Source organism: Schistocerca americana, chromosome 1, assembly GCF_021461395.2.
Source record: "Schistocerca americana isolate TAMUIC-IGC-003095 chromosome 1, iqSchAmer2.1, whole genome shotgun sequence".
Classification (NCBI taxonomy): Eukaryota; Metazoa; Arthropoda; class Insecta; order Orthoptera; family Acrididae; genus Schistocerca; species Schistocerca americana.
In genome coordinates, this window is record NC_060119.1 from 680663906 (window position 1) to 680684652 (window position 20747).

At 43.4% G+C, this 20747-nt stretch overlaps 1 protein-coding gene across 1 annotated transcript in view; it reads right to left on the bottom strand.

Moving 5' to 3' along the window:
* The window catches only part of LOC124590966 (atrial natriuretic peptide-converting enzyme-like), a 329073-nt gene that overhangs the window by 170618 nt on the left and 137708 nt on the right, over positions 1-20747 (bottom strand). Inside the window, exons 5-6 of the mRNA XM_047131693.1 lie at positions 9262-9371; positions 7086-7218 (exon numbers count right to left, since the gene is read on the bottom strand). Coding sequence (XP_046987649.1) covers positions 7086-7218; positions 9262-9371 — 243 coding nt within the window. The remainder of the gene's footprint in view (positions 1-7085; positions 7219-9261; positions 9372-20747) is intronic.

A 20747-nucleotide genomic window follows, 5' to 3' on the forward strand; every position in this document is an offset into this window, starting at 1 on the left:
CAAGTCATCGTCACATTCGCGTGTTGTATTTCTAAATATAACATCGCGTCTACACAAGAAGAGACTGAAGCTACGTAAATCGTGAATTTACGCGATTTTCAGAGTGTACCTAGCTTCAATCTCGTCTAAATGTAGACGCGATCTTACATTTAAACACGTAATACAAGAATGTGACGATAACATGCACGTGTGTCACATGGTTTTTAGGTTTTGTCATGTGCTGGTGCACAACTTTTTTACTTGATGATGGTCATACGGGCGAAATTACAATAGTTGGCTGTTTAAACAAGGAATTTTACAGTCAAAGAGGATCATGATATTTTTTTACAAAAAACGTAAATATAGTTTACTTTTTTCTTAAAGCGTTATACGTATTTAACCAAAGATTTCTGCAAGATGCTCGTAAGGAGAACTTCACGATAAGATAAAGTACGCTGTAACATTATTATCTGCGACCAATGGAAAAGTAATCGACAAGAAAAACGGAAATGAAGGTCACACAAAGTATCCGTCGGCATATACTACAGTTGATTTAGAACTAAGAAAACGTGATTTGTTAACTTATGTGCTCTTTTAAATTCTGATTCTAATACTGATCTCCTATCTCTACCCTGACGACTCATGTTTTTTCTTCCATCACGTCAACAGACAGGTCCTGCCCCTCATAGAGGCCTCCAATGAACTCGTGTCACATATCCCCTCTCTTCTCTGCACTTAAAAGCGGAATTCCCATTGCACTCTTAATGTTACCATCCTCGCTTTTAATTTAATCGAAGGTGGCTTTGACTTTTCTGCATGCTGAGTCAGTACCTCCTACAATCATTTCTTTTTCTATTTCATTACATTTTTCATGCAGCCATTTCATTTAACTTCCCTGCACTTTCTGTTTATTTCATTTCTAAGTGACTTTTATTTCTGTATTCCTGATTTTCCTGAATTTTTTTGTTTTCTTCGTAGTTCCCTTCCTTGTACCTATGTTTTTCTCTCCAACTTCCGTGATTACCCTTTTTACAGATATCCATTCCTCTTCAATTGAACTACCACGTGAGCTATTCTTTGTCGCTGTATATATACCCTCAGAGAACTTCAAGAGTATTTCTTCATCCCTTAATATTTCCGTGTCCCACTTGTTTGAGCTTTGATTGTATTTGACTAATCTCTTCAGCTTCAGCCTACCCTTCATCATTACTAAACTTTGATCAGGATCTGTATCGGTTCCTGGGAACGTCATACAATCCAGTTTCTGATTTTGGAATCTCTACCTAACCATGATGTAATCTAACTGAAGTCTTCTGGTGTACCTGCTCCCCATGTGATTCTCGAACAGAGTAATCCCTGATCTTCTTCTTCTTCTTTTGCTAGTACCTCCGTCCCACATTTTGCGCAGGTTAGACATCGTTCAGGCCGGATTTGGCATATTTAATATTAAGGGGTGGCCGGATGCTCTTCCTGTGGCGACCCCATACCCCCCGGAACGGAATTAGTGCACTCGAGCTGTCTGCGTCCAGTGTAAACCATGAAATAGTGCGAAAGTTTTTCAAATGTCTGCGAAGCGTGTAACTGAGGCGGGACGTGGGGAACAGCTCGATATTCACCTAGGGGTATGTGGAAAACCGTCTAAAAGCCACATTGAGACTGGCGGCACACCGGCCCTCGTGTTAATCCGCCGGGCGGGTTCCATCTGGGGCCCGCGCCTACCCGAGTCCAGGAAACAGCGCATTAGCGCTCTCTGTTAGCCTGGCAGATACAGCAGAGTAATCTTTGATAGTAGCCGAAATTTATTGCAGAACTCAGTTAGTCTTTTTCCTCTCTCATTCCTACTATCAATCCCGTACTCTCCCGTAAACCTTTCTTCTGCTTCTTCCTCTACAACCTGTCTCCCATGACTGTTAGATTTTCATCTCCCTTTCTGTACTGAATTACCCATTCAATATCCTCATATATTTGCTCTCTCTCTTCATCTTCTGCTTGCGACGTCAGGATGTATACCTGAACTATTGTTATCTTAGTTGGCTTGCTGTCGATTCTCATGATGAACAATCCTGTCACTGAACTGTTCACAGTAACCCACTCTTTGCCCTGCCCTCCTATTCATAACGAATCCTAAACCCGTTATCTCTTTTTCTGCTTTTGCTGATATTACCCTAAATTACTTATCTTCTTTCCATTTCGTTTCACTGACCCATACTACAGCTACACTGAGCTCTAAAATTTCCGTTTTCAGATTTTCTAGCAATAGTATAAGGGGAGCAGGATTCGTCATGAATACGAAGGTAGGGTAGAGACTGAGCTACTGTGAACAGCTCAGCGATAGGGTCGTTCTCATCATGAGAATCAACAAAAAAACCAACATTGACAACAACTGTTATCTTTTGCATCCTCATGCCGTTGATCAGTGCTGATCCTTCCACCTTTTAGGGGCATTTTCCTGCTTCAAGGGTAAGAGAGTGCCCTGAACCTCTGTCCGCTTCCCTGCCCTCTTTGACAGGGCCTTTGGCAGAACGAGGAAGCCTTAGGATGCTATTGTCGATGTTTCTTATTCGAAATTTAAGGAGTCACTTATTTAGGATTCGGGACCCAGGACGTTTCGAGTAGTAGTCAAAGACGCTACTCCTAGACCATGGGTGCTTCCTAGACCTCTCAAATCGTGATATTGGCACAGCTGGGCAACCAGATGATGAGCGAAACGGCTCTGACACATTAAATGTCTGTAAGTTCAGACGCGGAGGTTCATTAATATTACCATCATGATCAAGAATATTTATTTTTGTTCCAGGAAGGTCATAATGTTTGAACTCTGACCATATAGTATGATACTGTTACAAACAGTTTTGTGTGATATCGGACTATAGTATCTTTGGTCAATTCTGCTTCCATTTTTGTGGAAGCCGCTATAAGGAATCTAATGGAAGAATAGAGAAGCAGCTGTCAGTGAAAACACGACACAGACAGAAAGACAATACTAAACGAATGACAGAAGGCTGAAAGGTGAAACTGATATATGAAGGATTACATAAAGAAAAGACGCGTGGTCTAGCAGTGAAAAAAAAAAAAAGAAAAAAGAGAAGAAAGGGGTAGCGTCTTTGATTTGTAGTTATAACGTCCTCTGTCCCTTGTTCGAACTCCGCCACCACTTACATTTTGAATAAAAATCATCAGCACTGGAAGACCTCCCGCATAAGAAGTCATCCTTATTCTGCCAAAGGCCTTGTCAAACAGGGCGGAGGCGAGGACAGACGTTCAGGATACTCTCCTGCCCCTAAAGGCGGAAGAATCAGCAATGAGTATGGAAGTGAATATATTCCTGCTGAATGAATCACCGGCAATTTATGGTCAAACGTGGACCATATTCACAGAAAAATTCTTTGTAGGGCTTGACGACATCGGACCGGGGGCGTCATAGTTTCACCTTAGTTCTTTCACTGAATTCCAGTGGCAATGGAAGTGGTGCGCTACTCGCCCTAGAGGTCGCTGACACTCGCGAGCGTGGTGACACCTGCGATGTACGTAACTGGTTCACGTTTCATCATTACAATTTCGCCAGGAGAGGAAGAATAGATGTTGACGTACAGTATGGTTACCTTGGCTTACGAGAAAGTCATGCGTTAAATTTTATTCCTTCTCTCAGTCTATAAACTGCAAAGTGGACATGTGACACTCGTGACTGATGGCGTTCGTCAGAAGGATAAGTTCGCCTGTGTGTCCAATTTATTACTATTTAAAGTAGGATATGTTATTGTAAGCTTCAATTAGTTCCTATTGTTGACAAAGAAATGCCAATAATTGTACTACTGTAGCATAGTGGGCAGCGACACGAGATCTGTTTAACGGCAGAAACATAGGCTTTCTGATCTGTGGGTGACTTTCGAGTGGAGTGGAAAGAACAAACGTGTTTAGTGACTTGAACATGCTGGTTTTTGTACTCGGAAAACAGGATTTGTGGGAAGTGTTACCCTTCCGAGTTCATCTCAAGAATTCTGCTGCGAAAACAACGTGCTCAGGTTGGTTTCGACTATTCAGAGAAAAGAGTTTTGAGATGAGAGACAAAAGCATGCTTATCGGTGTGGTGTACCCCATGCTGCGAGTGGGTCAAACGGCGAATGCTGAACGGTAGGAAGCACAATTACTCAGTTTCAATCGCATACTTAAAGACATCCATGCAATATGGCTTTTCTGAACAACGCGTGATATCTTTCAGCGATTTCGAAAACTTACTCCAAGACCGGATATCTTCAAAAGAAACTGATTTTTTTTAAAATTGTGGAGTCTACTTGTCACCCGAAAAGTGGGACGGTGTGTAGCTGCCAAAGGACACTATTTTCAGTAAATTACTTTATACCTTTCTATTAAAATAAATATGCGTTCCCTGTTCAATAAATTGTGATAATTAACTCAAATAGCCATCTTCCTGTATAGCTGGTCTCTTATTTGTGTGTTACCGTCAGCATAATATTGAACTCTCTATTGTATGTAAAAATTTTCTTAGGCGCTAACAGAACGGTGAGTCAGCTCTGCACAGCCTAGATCCCACAAAAGTTGGTGAAGGATGGAAGAGAGCGCAGGGGTCGAAGTCTCGCCTTGGGCTCATAGTGAAGAGTGCTTTGTGCCTCAAGCTGAGCATTCTCAGAAGATTATCTTCTTTTTTTTCTTGGTCGCATTGGGAATGGTGACATACTTTTGTGAGAGTGACCATAATGAACCAGAAACAATAGGCTGTTTAAAAAGACATGCATGGAGATAGAAAATCACGGTGCATTTTTACTTACACGTAGGACTACAAATCAAGACACGTTTTTAGGAATGATAGACCAGGAAAAACCATTTGTCACTGTAAAATGGTGCAAGATGTTCGAAATTATGACAAAAATAGGAGTATGCTATATGGAGAGACGGGTAACATACAATATGTACAAGAGCCAATAGAGAACATATAAGAGTGGACGACCAAGAACGAAGTGCTCGGATTAAAAACAATGTAAGACAGGGATATAGTCTTTCGTCTCTACTGTTGAATCTGTACATCGAAGAAACAATCATGGAAATAAAAGAATGATTTAGGAGTCGAATTAAAATTCAAGGTGAAAGAATATCAATGATTCGATTCGCTGATGACATTGCTATCGTGAGTGAAAGTGAGAAAGAATTACACAATCTGCTGAACCGAATGAACAACCTAGTGAGTACGGAGTATGGACTGCCGGCCGGAGTGGCCGTGCGGCTCTAGGCGCTACAGTCTGGAACTGGGCGACCGCTACGGTCGCAAGTTTGAATCCTGCCTCGGGCATGGATGTGTGTGATGTCCTTAGGTTAGTTCTAGGCGATTGATGACCTCAGAATTTAAGTCGCATAGTGCTCAGAACCATTTGAACCATTTTGAACAGAATATGGACTGAGAGTAAACCGAAGAAAGACGAAAGTAATGAGAAGTGGCAGAAATGAGAACAGCGAGAAACTTAACATTAGGATTGATGGTCACGAAGTAGATGAAGTTAAGGAATTCTGCTACCTAGGCAGCAAATAACCAGTGACGAACGGAGCAAGGAGGGCATCAAAAGCAAACGAGCACTGGCAAGAAGAGCATTCCTGGCCAACGGAAGTGTTATAGTATCAAACATTGGCCTTAATTTGAGGAAGAAATTTCTGAGAATGTACTTTTGGAGAACAGTATTATATGGCAGTGAAATGTTAACTGTGGGAAAATAGAAGAAAATAGAAGCATTTGAGGTGTTGTGTCAGATGGATATTGAAAATTAGGTGGTAAGGAATGAGGAGGTTCTGCGCAGAATCCGAGAGGAAAGGAATATTTGGAAAACACTGAAAAGGAGAAGGGACAGGATGATAGGACATCTGTTAAGACGTCAAGGAATGACTTCTATGGTACTGGAGCAGCTGTAGAGGGCAAAAACTGTAGAGGAAGACAGAGATTGTAATATATCAAGCAAATAATTGACGGCGCAGGTTGCAAGTGCTACTATGAGATGAAGAGGTTGGCACAGAAGAGGAATTCGTGGTGGGTCGCATCAAACGAGTCAGTAGACTGATGACTCAAAAAGCAACCGTTTTTACGAGGATGTATCTTTCACATGTATGCAGATACAACTTTGTCGTACTTCTTACAATTACGCTTAGGATCATAGATTTCATCTGCTTTTCACAAATGCCCGCTGTCACTTTCGCTGTACGAACGACATAGAGCGAGGTGACAGTCAAACTCGTAGCGTACTTTTGCGAGCGTGTCTGAAGTTAACGCATTCATTGCCGCCGCTATGCAGCGTCACAGGACACCCAAAGCTGTTGGAAGGGAAGCACACAGGTGGACGCTTTCACAGCTCTCATCAATAAAATACCACACATCGTGAGATCAGACGACTGCGGAGGCTAGCGCTGCAGTGCGACATCCGTTAACTTCCTTACGCCGATCCATTGTTGGTGCAGTGAGCAGCACTGCCGTACTCTGTACGAAAATTATGTCGCAAAGTTGCAACTGAACTGTTACTGGTGAAAAGCAGAGCCCGAAACGCCGTCTGTTCCTGTGATACTGCCATTTAGACTCCACGCGCAGTGTGTAATGAAAGAGCGAGCTGCCTGCATCAAGGAGACCCCCAGCGGCAGTGGCGTGAACCAACGACCTACAACTGGAGCCACCGTAAAATTTTAGTTCCAATGCGTAAGTAAAAATTTACTACGAATTTATATCTGTATTCAAGTAGAAAACATATTCTTCTGAGACTGGGTTGATCTTTTTGTAACGCCCTGCACTTACACGCTCATTCAAAATGAAGAAACAGACAGTAAAGCGCTAGTGACGAGTACAGTGCCGGCGAGAGCACAGTATTATGTGATCTCCGTGCTTTTCAGAGACAGGAGACAAAGACTAGGGATGCGATATTTTGGATTTTACTTATCCAGCTTTAGGCGGTTTAAAAACAGCAAACTCTGCACGCACACATCTCAGTCGTCGACGCTAAAACTATTGCGCTTAAGTTACGACCATAACATTTAACTAAAGCATCGTGTCACTGAATGCGAGGTAAGGATTCGATAGCAGCCAGGCTATTAAGTGCTGTTTACGGCAGTGGACTCACCTTTACAGAGACCGCGGCACGGCCGCACCAGATCGCCGTTGGGGCCGCACTTGGGGACGAAGACAGAGCAGAGGAAGAGCGCCGCCAGCTCGTAGCAGCGCACGTCCACCACCACGTCGTACACCTCCAGCTCCTGAAGCACACAGCATAACCACACTGCCGTTGCAGCAAGTGAACACACGAAGGCAGTGGCTACTTACAGCACTCGCTGTCTAACCCATCTTTTCCTCAAAATTTAGAAGCTACGCATGCCCATTCTCGTGTGAAACCTAGGTTAATCCGTTAGTCCACGTGACCGTGAAGCCTGTTTACCTGTGCCCAGCTTTATTTAGTTTCGTTGGCTTCCGGAAAGCTTTACATACTTTCCCGGACTGTCAGCTAATGGACAAAATATGAGCGTACGGAATATCTGACTAGTGATGTGATTTGATTTAAGACTTTCTAGAAAATAAAAAAACAGCATGACATTCTTAACGGAGAAAAATTTTCATACATAAAAGTAACTTCTTCCATGCCCCAAGGGAGGAAAGAAGACTAGAGTTTAAAGCCCCGTCGACATCCAGTTCATTAGAGACGCATCATAAGCTCGAAATATTTCGAGGATTGTGAAGGAAGTTGGCCGTGTCTTTCCGAGGACATCACCCCAACATTTTCCTGGATGGCCGGACAGAGATTTCAGTTATCGTCTTGTCAAATGACAATCCAGTGTGGTAAGCACTATGTCACCTCGCTCGGTCCCAAGAGAGTGATACTGGTCAGTTACTGTTGTTGCAAACTCCGCTATGCTGTTCGCGTATGATACTATTATGCTTACAGAAATCTCATATCAGACGATTGTAGCGAAATGCAGAAGACCTTCAGAGGACCCAAGTTTAGTGGAGGGCCCTGCACTTGGCCGTCAACATAAATACCGGTAAAGTACTTCAGATAAATAGGCGAAAAGACCCGTTATTCTATGATTATACAACTGCTAAATATTCATTACCAGTTATCACATCTGTTATGTATATGGGAGCATGCACACGGAGTGATTTAAAGGGAAACGAACACGCTAATGTAACTGTACAAAAGGCAAATGGCAATCTGAAATTCACTGGAAGACTCTTCAGGAAATGTCCAGCGACGACAGTGGTTGCTTAAAACAGCCTCGTTCGATCAAGTCTCCAGCATTACTCGTGAATCTCGGACCTTTAGCAGATAGGACCGACAGAGAAAATAGAGAAGGTTCAAAAATGAGCAGCGTGTTTCATTACAGGGGTACTTCAGAAAGCTAAAAGCGACACACAGATTCTCTTCAGCAAGACAGAGGTTTTACAACTGGAAACGAATGAGTTCTTATACGAAATGAGTCACCAACCAAATCGAACAGCGTCTGGAACCGCGTTGTTAGGGCCTTGGCTCGACCTACGCGCCGCCGTTAATAGTGTTCGAGTCGGTCTCTCATGAGACGCGGGCACAGCCGCAGCCACTGGAGCGTCCACTTACGGTGACGGGTCTCCGTCCCAGACTGCCCACTGGTCCCGGATTTTTCCCCACTACAGGTCCTCCGCACACTTGTGTATTTGATCGCGTGTTTTGCAAGTGCGCCTCATCCTGATTAAAAGATACTGAAGATGTGTATGAAAATCCAGCCGGAAATTAGAGACATCGCACCATCCATGTCGCCCTTAGTCCTTTTGATCTCAGGAATAAATGAGAGCTATCAGCTGCTGAGATTCGTTTGATACTTTCATCCAATTGGGTAAAAATATTTCGCTTTACATTTATGATTGAACTGATGATAAGTTCAGAAAGTTACGATCAAAAGGCGTATTATTAATCTGGTGAAATGACATTAGACTCTGAGTTTTGCTTTATGCTTAGAGAGATTCTGTGTGTCAACATCGACTAAACATACAAGCAGATGTGGTCCTAGGACCGTCTGGGTCATGTAATAAATTGTTTGCCCTTACTAAGGCGAGAATAAAGATGCACATCAGACCTGTAAGATTCTTCTTTTTGTAATTTAATTTTCTGAACGTGATTAATTTGTATATTGGACTTTAAGTCTAGATGAACTCATCAAAAACTTAGTGAAGATTAACGAATATTTGATTTGAAGCACGAATACTATTTATGCTGAATCGGTTTGTATTTCTAAGCCACAGAAATTGTTAAAACAGGTACTAATACTTACAGTTTGTGCGTCTCGCTGGGTGAAGTGTCCCATGTAGTTAGGGAACATAGTGTAGTTGTACGGGATCTTGTGATAGTGGCAGAATGTGACTATCACTGGCAGACAAATCCCTGTAAACATACCGAAACAATGGATAAATGTTAAGTATAGACAAGTGACAGGCACATGGTGACAGCATCACTTAAAAAGAAATCTTGAGCATGCATATCCATGTGACTGTGACATACGTTCGAACAACAAATTAAACTCCTAGATGTTTCTCCCATAGACTCTAAGTTTTCCTATTCAACAGAGTATTTTACTATGTTAAATTTATGAAATTAGTTAAAAAATTCCTCAAGTTAAAGTTCGCCTGTTCTTTTGGCGGTGGATTCCGAAAGCTAGTGCGAAATTCTTAATAGCCTAGTAGGTCTTTTCTTTTTTTGTTCGTTGAAAGAAATGTGGTCTCTCTTTCTAAAATAGGCAGGAATTCGTCCTGGATTTTTCCAATAAATGAGACATTCTGGAAAAGCCGATTAGTACTTTGCAAATATTGTGTCCCGTGAAGGCTTAAATATGAGTCAGTTCTTCCGAAACACGTAGTCTTCGGTAAGACCACCGACCATACTTTTGCTTGATGATGTCAGTGATATGTTACTTCTTTTATTCTTTGCGATTATATCTATGAGCCATTATGACGTTTGTCAATGGCTACGTTTGTTTATTTTATTATTTTTTTAAATTGATTGATGATGACCAAAACAGCTGCGGAATTTTTCGTCTTTTGCCCACTTTCTGAACAGCCTGAAAGTCCTTCTTATCCTGGTGTTGAGGGCAGCACTTGTGATGGTAAGCTACTGGAATTTAATTAGCACCCTTTACATTATTTTCTTAGTAAGACTATTTTCTACAAATAAGTGGTTCAACTTATGTTGAATTACTCAATCCCAGGATTTCTACAAAAAACTGAAAGCCCTTCTTATCCTGGTGTTGAGCAGCACTTGTGATGGAAAGCTACTGGCATTTAATTAGCACCCTTTACATTATTTTCTTAATAAGACTTTTTTCTACAAATAAGTGGTTCCACTTGTGCTGAATTACTCAATCCCAGGATTTCTACAAAAAACTGAAAGCCCTTCTTATCTTGGTGTTGAGCAGCACTTGTGATGGAAAGCTACTGGCGTTTAATTATCACCTTTTACATTATTTTCTTAATAAGAGTATTTTCTACAAATAAGTTCAAATGGTTCAAATGGCTCTGAGCACTAGGGGACTAAACTGCTGTGGTCATCAGTCCCCTAGAACTTAGAACTACTTAAACCTAACTAACCTAAGGACATCACACACATCCATGCCCGAGGCAGGATTCGAACCTGCGACCGTAGCAGTCGCGCGGTTCCGGACTGAGCGCCTTAACCGCGAGACCACCGCGGCCGGCTACAAATAAGTGGTTCAACGTATGTTGAATTACTCAATCCCTGGGTTTCTACAAAAAACTTGTCAGTCTTAAGCTTTTGAAATAAGCTGTGATATTTCGTTTACAATGAGTGCTGGTTTATAGTACAGTCAGAAGAAAAAATATCAGACACAAATATACACCGCCTAAGTAAGAACAAAATAAAGGAGTATAAATATTAGACAACAGTTAATTAAAGAGCGCAACCACAGGGTCTATGATGGTAACTTTTGTTAAAGTATGCGCAGTGCCTGAAGTGGAATGTGCAAGTGACACTAAGAAGTTACCTGATGTCTGCTCTGCTCCACTTCCAGAAAACAGACTCCAAACCGATACCCTATCTCTGAATATGAGTTTTTCCTCATGTGAAAGTCGATCAGGTGATTTTTAGTGCAGTTCACCCTTCGATGTGCTTGGGACTAGTCACGTATCATCCGCTTTTCAAGAGCCTGGGCACTTTTGCATTCAAGATTAACATGGTGGTGCTGTGAGTGCCTGAATTATTTGAAGGAAAGTTTTTGTCGCCTTCTGTAGCGATTTTATTGGTTGGATATCAACAGGGGTTGAGCTTCAGCTCTTTACTTTTCTCGCTTTTACTTCTCTTCAAATTTCAGGAGGAATTATTCCAGCTAGGAGACGTAATTTACGCAGAGAGATGTTAGCTAGTCCTTCTGCTACGATATGGCTCAAGCCACGACGTACAGAACATGTACACAAATCTGTAGAGTTGCACAAAGCTAGTTCAAATATCGTCAAGTTGTTCCTTTCAATTTACACACAACACTATTCCTGCAGAAGCTTTAGCCTCAAGCAACCAAATATAAAATTATAAAAATTTTAAAAAAATATTTAATATTTTTTTCTTAATGTTCAAAAATTTTCTTTATATTGTCTCAGTGTCAGATGTGTTTAGCCTCACATACGGATAGTTCTGATTAAAGGACAAGATGCATTACAGTTAACCCCTGGGTATTTTGGAATGTTTTTGTGTTCGGCTGTCTTACCAGAAGATATTTAAACTCCATTCCATCCCTCGTTACGTATCTGGCACTCGCGAGATCTAATAGTAACGCTACCATTATTTTTTTGGGCATTACCTCAATTCAGCCACAGCAGTGGAAGACACCTGAATGGAGTTAATATACAGGCACGCCGTTTGCAGCATTGGGGCTGTTTATACAGCACGAGGCGGCCCAGGCCAAGCACCTCAATACTGCAACCGCAGCGGAAAAACAGCGCTTTTGCAGGTAGACGGAAGCCGTTTCCACTCTCCCAGGCAGCGGATTTGTTTTATACGTTAGTTAAACTAATGGGCCGCGAATGAATATAAATAATCATTAACTTCAGCACAGCCATAAACAGTCCAGCAACGCCTACGGGGACGAGAGGCCCACGCCGGACGAACGAACGACGTGGGACAGCAAGCAGCCGTTACAAGTTCGGGTGTACATCACCCCCCCCCCCCCCCCCCCGCAACTTCTGGCAGTGCCAAGTCCTTCCCCTTGGACTTGGTACTTCAACACCAGCGGTCTGCCTCCTGGCCTTCTCCAGACTCGTGCCCGGACAGTTCAGACCCGTGCAGTTCAGCCGTTTACCCTTCCGTACGGCAGCGGGTGCCAAGGCAGCCCGCCCCGTCACTCGCTGCTGCGAGTTCCACCACCGAACTCTGACATCCCCTGCAGGCAGCTTGTCAGTCTTGAGCGCTGCTACCTCTGTCCGCGAGCGGTCGTGTTCCGCTAACTGTGCCGCACATCATAGCTTGACATTGTGGAGTCAGCAATGTTCGGCGCTAAGGAACTGTGTGGTAGCCGTCAGCTCGCCGTCGCCACGAGCCGCCTTCACCGAGACACTACCAGTTTAATCAAATGAGTGATAATAAAGCGTTTTGCCTTTTTATGCTGTTTGACTAAGCTATCAACGGCCTGTTTCCGTGACCTCACCTCACTACCACTAAGCAAGTCTGCACAGAAGTACATGAAGTGTATTCGCAGTTGTGAATACGAACAACCGCCTCAGCTGTATAATAGAGTGACGACATACATGCATGCATGCAATATTGCATCGTTCTTCTTAACAACGCAGACACTGCAATATCGTACTTATCCACCAATAACAGAAATTCCTTCAGTTAAAATGTCCTCTACTTGTCGTTAATCACATAATTTGTGTACGATTACAAGTTGTGGTGCAGGAATAACGAGATATGGAAGTTTCTGTCTGGTCTTGAGTCGTGCACGGATAGCCGAGGAGGTTAAGGCGACCGCTCGCGTAAACCGGGAAACCAGCTCTCGTGTCCCAGTCCGCCACAAATTTCATCTGTTAATCATTAGCAACTGCGAATACATTTCATGTATTTCATAGCGGCTGTAGTCGCCGCAGTGCCTGATCCTTCGGACTTACATGCATATCCGAAGGAACATTACATCTTCCTTCTTAACAACACAGGCACTACAACATCGTACTGTGCAGGAGTCGTCCAACACACTGTGGCTGCCTTGAAGTATGTGTGTTTGTCGCTATGAAGACTCGCCTGTAGAGCCTAATACATATTTCTGATATACATTGATCGGCTACAACATTATGACCATCGACCTACTGTCGATATAAACCCGTATAGGCGACAGCATCATCACCTGGCGAGGAATGACTGCTGGTCAGACACACGCATGGTGCGTGTAGTATCAGTGAGTGTGCCGTCCGTGTGTAGAATGGGGAAGGCGCGCGACCTATCTGAGTTTGACGGAGAGCATATTGTGATGGCCCGGAGGTTCGGCACGAGCATTTCGGAAACTGCACGACTTTTCGGGTCTCCGAGGAGTGCTATGATGAGTGTCTTCAACACGTGGCGAAAACAATGTGAAACCACGTCCAGAAGTCGTGTGGCTGGGCGCCAACCCCTCACTACAAATGTCGGACGTCGTAGGCCGGGCAGACTGGTAAAACGTGACAGACGGCGAGCATTAGATTTTATTGCTGGGGAGAGTACAAGTATGTCTGAACACACAGTGCACCGAACACACCCAACAATGAGCCTCCGCAGCCGACGACCCACGCATGTGCCAAAGTTAACACCACGGCATCGGCAACTACGACTGGAATGGGCACGTCACCATCGGCACCGGACGTTGGCGCAGTGGCAGAGCGTTGCATGGTCTGATGAATACTGATGGGCGGGCGCGAATCCGAGCAGCTTCTCGACATCTGTACTGCGGGACGAAGACCATTATGCTCTGGGGAACATCCACGTGGGCATCTATGGGTCCGGTGGAGCTTGTGTGAGGCATCATGTCGGCCAAGGAGTATCATACACTGTATGCAGACCATGTGTACCCTTCATGATGATCGTGTGGAATTATTCAGCGGCAGTGGAATTATTCAGCAAGATAATGCGCCATGTCACAAGGCCAGGTGTGTGATGGAGTGGTTCGAGGAACACAGTAGCAAGTTTCAGTTGACGCGTTGCCCCCCTCCCCCCAACTCGCCAGGTTAGAACGATCGAACACAGCTGGGATGTGACCGAACGTGGAATCAGAGCTCATTATCCCGCTACCCGGAATTTATGAGAATCAGGTGACTTGTGTGTCCAAATGTGGTTCCGACTCCTTCCAGCGACATACCAAAGCCTCGTTGTTCCATGCCACGACGCGTCGCCGCTGTTATTAGTGCCGAAGGTGGACATACCGGCAATTAGGTAGGTGGTCATAATGCTCTGGTTGATCAGTGTATGTGAGAGCAAACATTTACATGGCAAGGAGTATTAAGATTACATGTTGCATATATTAGCTGCCTATAGGTTCGGGTAATGCATTGGTTAATGCTATAAAATATGCAGAAAGATATACATTTGTGCCAGTAGTTGTTGTACATACAGTTTTAGGCTGACAAGGAGCACAAGCTGATGGTGTGATGAATTATCTGTGAATGAGGTCAATCTCTTGTACTCTTGGGGCTGTCAATATTTATGGTAAATATTAGGATGTGTGCACGTGTGTGTGTGTGTGTGTGTGTGTGTGTGTGTGTGTGTGTGTGTGTGTTGTGTGTGTATGTGTGTGTGTACTTTTAAGAGTGTAGGCAGTTGCTGAAAACAGAGATGATACTATTGTAAATATTGTCATTTTTGTTATTTAAGATGGTTTCTGGTTGCTTCATTTGGTGTTTGTATATTTGGAGTGTTTCAAGGAAGTCTAGTTTTCTGCCTTTTGGTTGGATGTGTAGAATGCTAATACTTGTGATCTTCCATACAATCCCATTTCTGGGTAACATTTCATACCAGATTGCCAATGTCTTCAAACGGAAAGGCATAAGCATATCCTTTACAACAGACAACAAGATTGGACAGAAGTTACCCCACAACTTCGGCACACGAAACCCACTTCATCACACAGGTGTGTACAAAATTGAATGTTTGGACTGTGACTGCTTCTACATAGGCCAGACAGGCAGATCATTTGAGATTAGGTTCAAGGAACACATGACAGCACTAAAAAAACAAAAAATACCACACATCAGCAATAGCTACCCACGTGCATGAAACAAAACCCATGTTAACAAAACAAGTATTAGCATCCTACACATCCAAACAAAAGGCAGAAAACTAGACATCCTTGAAACACTCTAAATACACAAACACCAAATGAAACAACCAGAATCCATCTTAAATGACAATATTTACAATAGTATCATCTCTGTTTTCAGCAACTGCCTACACTCTTAAAAGTACACACACCCACCCACCCACACCCACACCCACACACACACACACACACACACACACACACACACACACACACACGTGCACACATCCCAATATTTACCGTAAATATTGACAGCCGCCAAGAGTGCAAGAGATTGACCTCATTCACAGATAATTCATCACACCATCAGCTTGTGCTCCTTGTCAGCTTAAAACTGTATGTACAACAACTACTGGCACAAATGTATATCTTTCTGCATATTTTGTAGCATTAATCAATGTATTACCAGAACCTATAGGCAGCTAATATATGCAACATGTAATCTTAATACTCCTTGCCATGTAAATGTTTGCTCTCACATAATCACTCTTTCCTCTCTCTCCCTCTCTCTCTCTCTCTCTCTTCAAAGAGTGTCATCTATGTATGATTTTACTACTGTAGCCAATATGATCATTGTAATTCAAGTCTGTAACATTTCACCTAATTGTTATTATTAAGTATGAAGTTTAAGCCATTTTAACATTTCACCTGATTGCATAAACGGGTACGAATGTTTAGCCGTTTTAACTTTTCAAAATTGGATTTATATACCACCTGAAGTACACACATATATTCGACACCTCAAAACAAACACCTCCAAATGCTTTAAACAATTATTCTGTAATAATGTTGTTACGATGTATATTCTTCGCACTTTGCGATTATGTCTTCTCTTCTGCTATACGAACCTTGCACCCAGCTGATTCCAGACGCCATATTTGTTTACAAATGTGACAGTATACATGTGATGTGTTACGACAGCAAAAGGAACCTGTGACCACCGGAGGTACTCTAGTTTACTTACTAAAGTTTACCATTAGATACCAGTTTAAATTTTTGTCAAAAGTAATACAACACCATATTCTGTAATAGTATCTTGTTTCTCCACTAGGCAGTGCCACAAGTTCCTCCAAAATCGTAACACAACACAAACACATATGTAATACTAACTAATGTAAAGCCACCCGATGATGGAGGTTTAAACCTTCGAAACGCGTCGTGGAAAAAATAAAAATAAAACGGTGACTGGTAACAGTAAACTTGTTGTCTCATTTAATGTCAGTAACAGTCACGGTAAAGCCTAACCTAAATATGTTCGCATTTAAAGTTAAGAACTGTTTTTTTAAGATCCTGTTTCTCTACGTTTAATTTGTGGTCAGCAGCAGTAACGGATTTTCTACGTTCAACAAACCTAATATACAACAGTAGTGGAGATAGATTGCATCCTTGCCTTACGCCCGTTTCAGGCAGAGAACTTTTCTCTTGGTCCTTCATTCTCACAGTTTCTTGTACGCAACGTATATTATGTGTACTTCCCTACAGCAGATACCTTTCCGTCTGAGGATGTTGCACCACTTTATGTTGCAGACATTTTTTCTAGTTTGACGGATCTTTCGAAGGTTTCTTGGTTTTTTTACCAAGCTTTACAGTAGATTTGCCTCTTTGGTGCCTTTATATTTCCTAAAGGAAAGTTAGGGGGGGTTAAAAGTAACGGGATCGACTGGTCGAGCAGCTAATCATAGGTCGTGCATTTCTGTAGTCAGTGCTAAGCAACGCCTAAAGTGAGTAAAGAGCGACACTACTGGACGGTGGATGACTGAAAACAGCTGATTTAGAATGATGGATTACGCTATACCTCGTGGCAGTTCGATGAAAGGGCATCGTTTTGACGAAAGCCTGGAAAATTTGATTTGTGATCATGTCTACTGCCGACAGTGAAGTACAGAGCAGGTGGTGTTACGATTTGGCGGTGCTTAGCGATGTTGTTGTGTGGACTTCCTTAACGCGCTTAAGAAAAAATGTGGAAGGTTATGAACATACTTCACAGCATTGTGTATTGCGTAGAATAGAGAAACAGTTTCACTTTTTATTGGCTTTCGGTTCATTCCCATATAGCCATCTCAATAGTGGAAAGACGATGCGACAGTGTGTTTGAGGCAATTTTCTTGTCCGTAACGACGATGCGAATGTAAGGACAACACAACACCCAGTACCCTAGTGCAAAAAATCTCCGACCCGGCTGGAATCGAACGCAGGCTCCTTCACTAAAGCTATCTGCCGCGCTGACTCTGCATGTACCGAGGCGGAAAAAGAGGTTGTTTGGAGACTGTGACTGTTTCTATCTGCATGACAGCGCACCTATCATGAAGCAGCATGTTTGAGGCATTGATTTGTCGACAATAATATCGGTTCAAATGGGTCTGAGCACTATGGGACTTTCATCTGAGATCATCAGTCCCCTAGAACTTAGAACTACTTAAACCTAACTAATCTAAGGACATCACACACATCCATCCCCGAGGCAGGATTCGAACCTGCGACCGTAGCGGTCGCGCGGTTCCAGACTGTAGCGCCTAGAACCGGAAATACCTCAAAAGTGGAGGAAAAAAAAAGAAGTTGAACATGTGATGTCACCAGATGACGCACGTGCAGCGGCTGAGCCTATAGGTCTGTCGCACCTAATCACCCCAACCAAATTCAAATATTTACATTGATGTGGCTTCGGGCCTACGTTGCTCAAGGTTCGAGTTTTGAGCCTGGCAGGCAGCATTCTTCTCATTGCGTTACACAATTATGTTATACATTAAGATAATAAAATGGTTCAAATGGCTCTGAGCACTAAGGGACTTAACATCTGAGGTCATCATTCCCCTAGAACTTAGAACTACTTAAACCTAACTAACCTAAGGACATCACACACATCCATCCCCGAGGCAGGATTCGAACCTGCGACCGTAGCGGTCGCGCGGTTCCAGACTGTAGCGCCTAGAACCGGAAATATCTCAAAAGTGGAGGAAAAAAAAATGTTGAACATGTGATGTCACCAGATGACGCACGTGCAGCGGTTGAGCCCAGAGGTCTGTCGCACCTTATTACCCCAACCAAATTCAAATATTTATGGCGATGTGGCTCCGGGTCTACGTCGCTCAAGGTTCGACTTTTGAGCCTGGCAGGCAGTATTTTTCTCATTGTGCTACACAATTAGGTTATACATTAAGGTAAGATTTGTTACTTTATTTACCAGTCTCACGGTCTCCGCTGGTCTATTGCACAGTACAGTATAACAAATTCTTGCAGTATTGGGTCAGGGGTAAATGACCGTAGCGGTCGCGCGGTTCCAGACTGAAGCGCCTAGTACCGCTCGGCCACACTGGCCGGCGACAATAATATTCCTCAAAGGACTGTCCTGTGCAGAGCTCAGATCTGCACCCAATGGAACACTTATGAAATTAGTTAGAACGCCGACTTCGCTCGAGACCCCAGCGTCCAACATTACTACCTTCTCCGGTTTCGGCTCCTGAGCAACGAATGGCCTGCCATTCATCCACAACAAGTGTCTGCAGCCGAATTCAATTTGTCATAAAGGCGAAGCAAACTTGTGCAAATTTATTAACGGATTAAGAAAATGGCTGCGGTAGCGAGTTTGTACCCTTCGTCATAAACAAGAAGTGTACAGTGGAACACGCGCAGTTCAGCTGTAGCAGTGAGATTACACTTTCTGGGTAGTGCCCGCCCAGTGTGGACGTCCTCGGGTGCAAGGCCTGCTGCGGGCCACCTGCCAGCGAGCGGCTGCCGCCCTCAAAGGGCTGGGACTGGGCGGGGTGGGCGGCCTGCGGGGGTGGGGGCAGCGGTGGGGGTGGGGTTGGGGCGCTGGGCCGGCTCTCATTATGGCGCCACCCGGCAGGCTGCTGTTTGAGTTCCGGAACACGCCCCACTATTTGCCAACTGGCCGCCGAGCGGAGCCGGAGCGAGGAATGCCGGCATCGCCATCGCCTCTGGCGTTATGCCGGCAGCCGGCGGCGGCGAGCGGCGGGGGTGGTGGCGGAGGCGGGAGGAAGCGGGAAGGAGGCGAGGCGGCCGGCGCTGCGAGATTTGAATGGCGCGCGCCGCTAAGTGCCAATGTAAACGGCAGTCACTTGTTTCCGGAGCGCCACCTTCCGAGTGGCCGCGCTGCGCCTCCCCCTCCGCTCCCCGCCACCACTCACGGGACGCCTCGCGTAATTTCCAGACTTAGCGCCAGAGCCAGCTCGCCCTCCTCCTCCGTTTGCAACTGTTTCCCCAGACGTTTCTTCCGTTATCGGCGATCCTTCGACGTTTGCAGGAAGGCGAACTCTGCCTCCGTCATCTCGGTTGAAAGGAAAAAGAGACTTCTTGGAAGGCTACCTTCCAAGTCTTTGCTTTCAGACGCAAATGGAATATAAATATCTTCGGCTTTAATAATATACCCCATTCGGTCTGGGTAGTTACCTTCCGAGTCTCTTCATTTTGATTAATGTTTTCTCGGATTTTATACCAGGTGATTAAATGCCAGGTGATTTAACTGTTCAAAGGAGAGGGAGTTATGAGCAAGTAGCGGGCCAAAGAAATAACTAATTAAATCTGCACCGCTTGTAAATTTCTTTTACAAGAGATGGTTTTCCTGCATTATAATCCCTACTGTCGCCCTCAATAGATGGCTGTGATTTATAAGTAAAGGGAAGCCCGTAGACCATAAATCATTTGGATTTACTATGATTCATTACGCTTCATTCGAATTGTTTACCCCCTCCCGAGACTCACATACTTAAAACTGAAGTTTAGTTATATTAAAACCACGCACACTCGATCATTCAGAATGTTACTTTAGTAACAATTACGCTTGAAGAATTTATAACTACAGACGACACAATGTGTTTGACTGAAAATACTGAAACTTGTTAAAAATTTTTATTGATGAGTTTGTCTATTGCTGTAATATACTATTTAATATTCAATTTAGAATATTGTATATACAACCCGTGGTACATGGGAAAGAGCACCGAAATAAAGCACAACGGATGTTTTGATAGAACAAATTGCACTAAGACCTAGATTTCATTTAAAGAGCTGGTCGTGAAATGCTGACCATTGATCTAAATACTTCTGCAGAATATATGATAAACATCATTCTTCATTACCTTTCACTAAACTATATTAAGTCAGAGTAATTCTCAAGCATTAAATCTTTGTAGCTTACCCAAACTGCACGAACATTACGGGCTTACAAATGAACCTGCCGTATACTTGTCAACAAGAATATTCAACAGAATTTTAATGAAAACGCTTTAATCCAAAATTTATTTTTCGAATCAAACATTTCACTGTAAATGCTGCTAAGCTAAAATAATTTACAAATGTGAAGGTGGTCTGCCTCTATGGGAATTTTCTCTGACGGAACAGCGAAAAAATCTGCAGACACACTGTGTACAAGTAACGATTTCTCCCTTTCGCACACATTAATATTCACACACAGATACATACCCAACGGTTCTTCCACATCTAGGGGCATCCTAGCAATT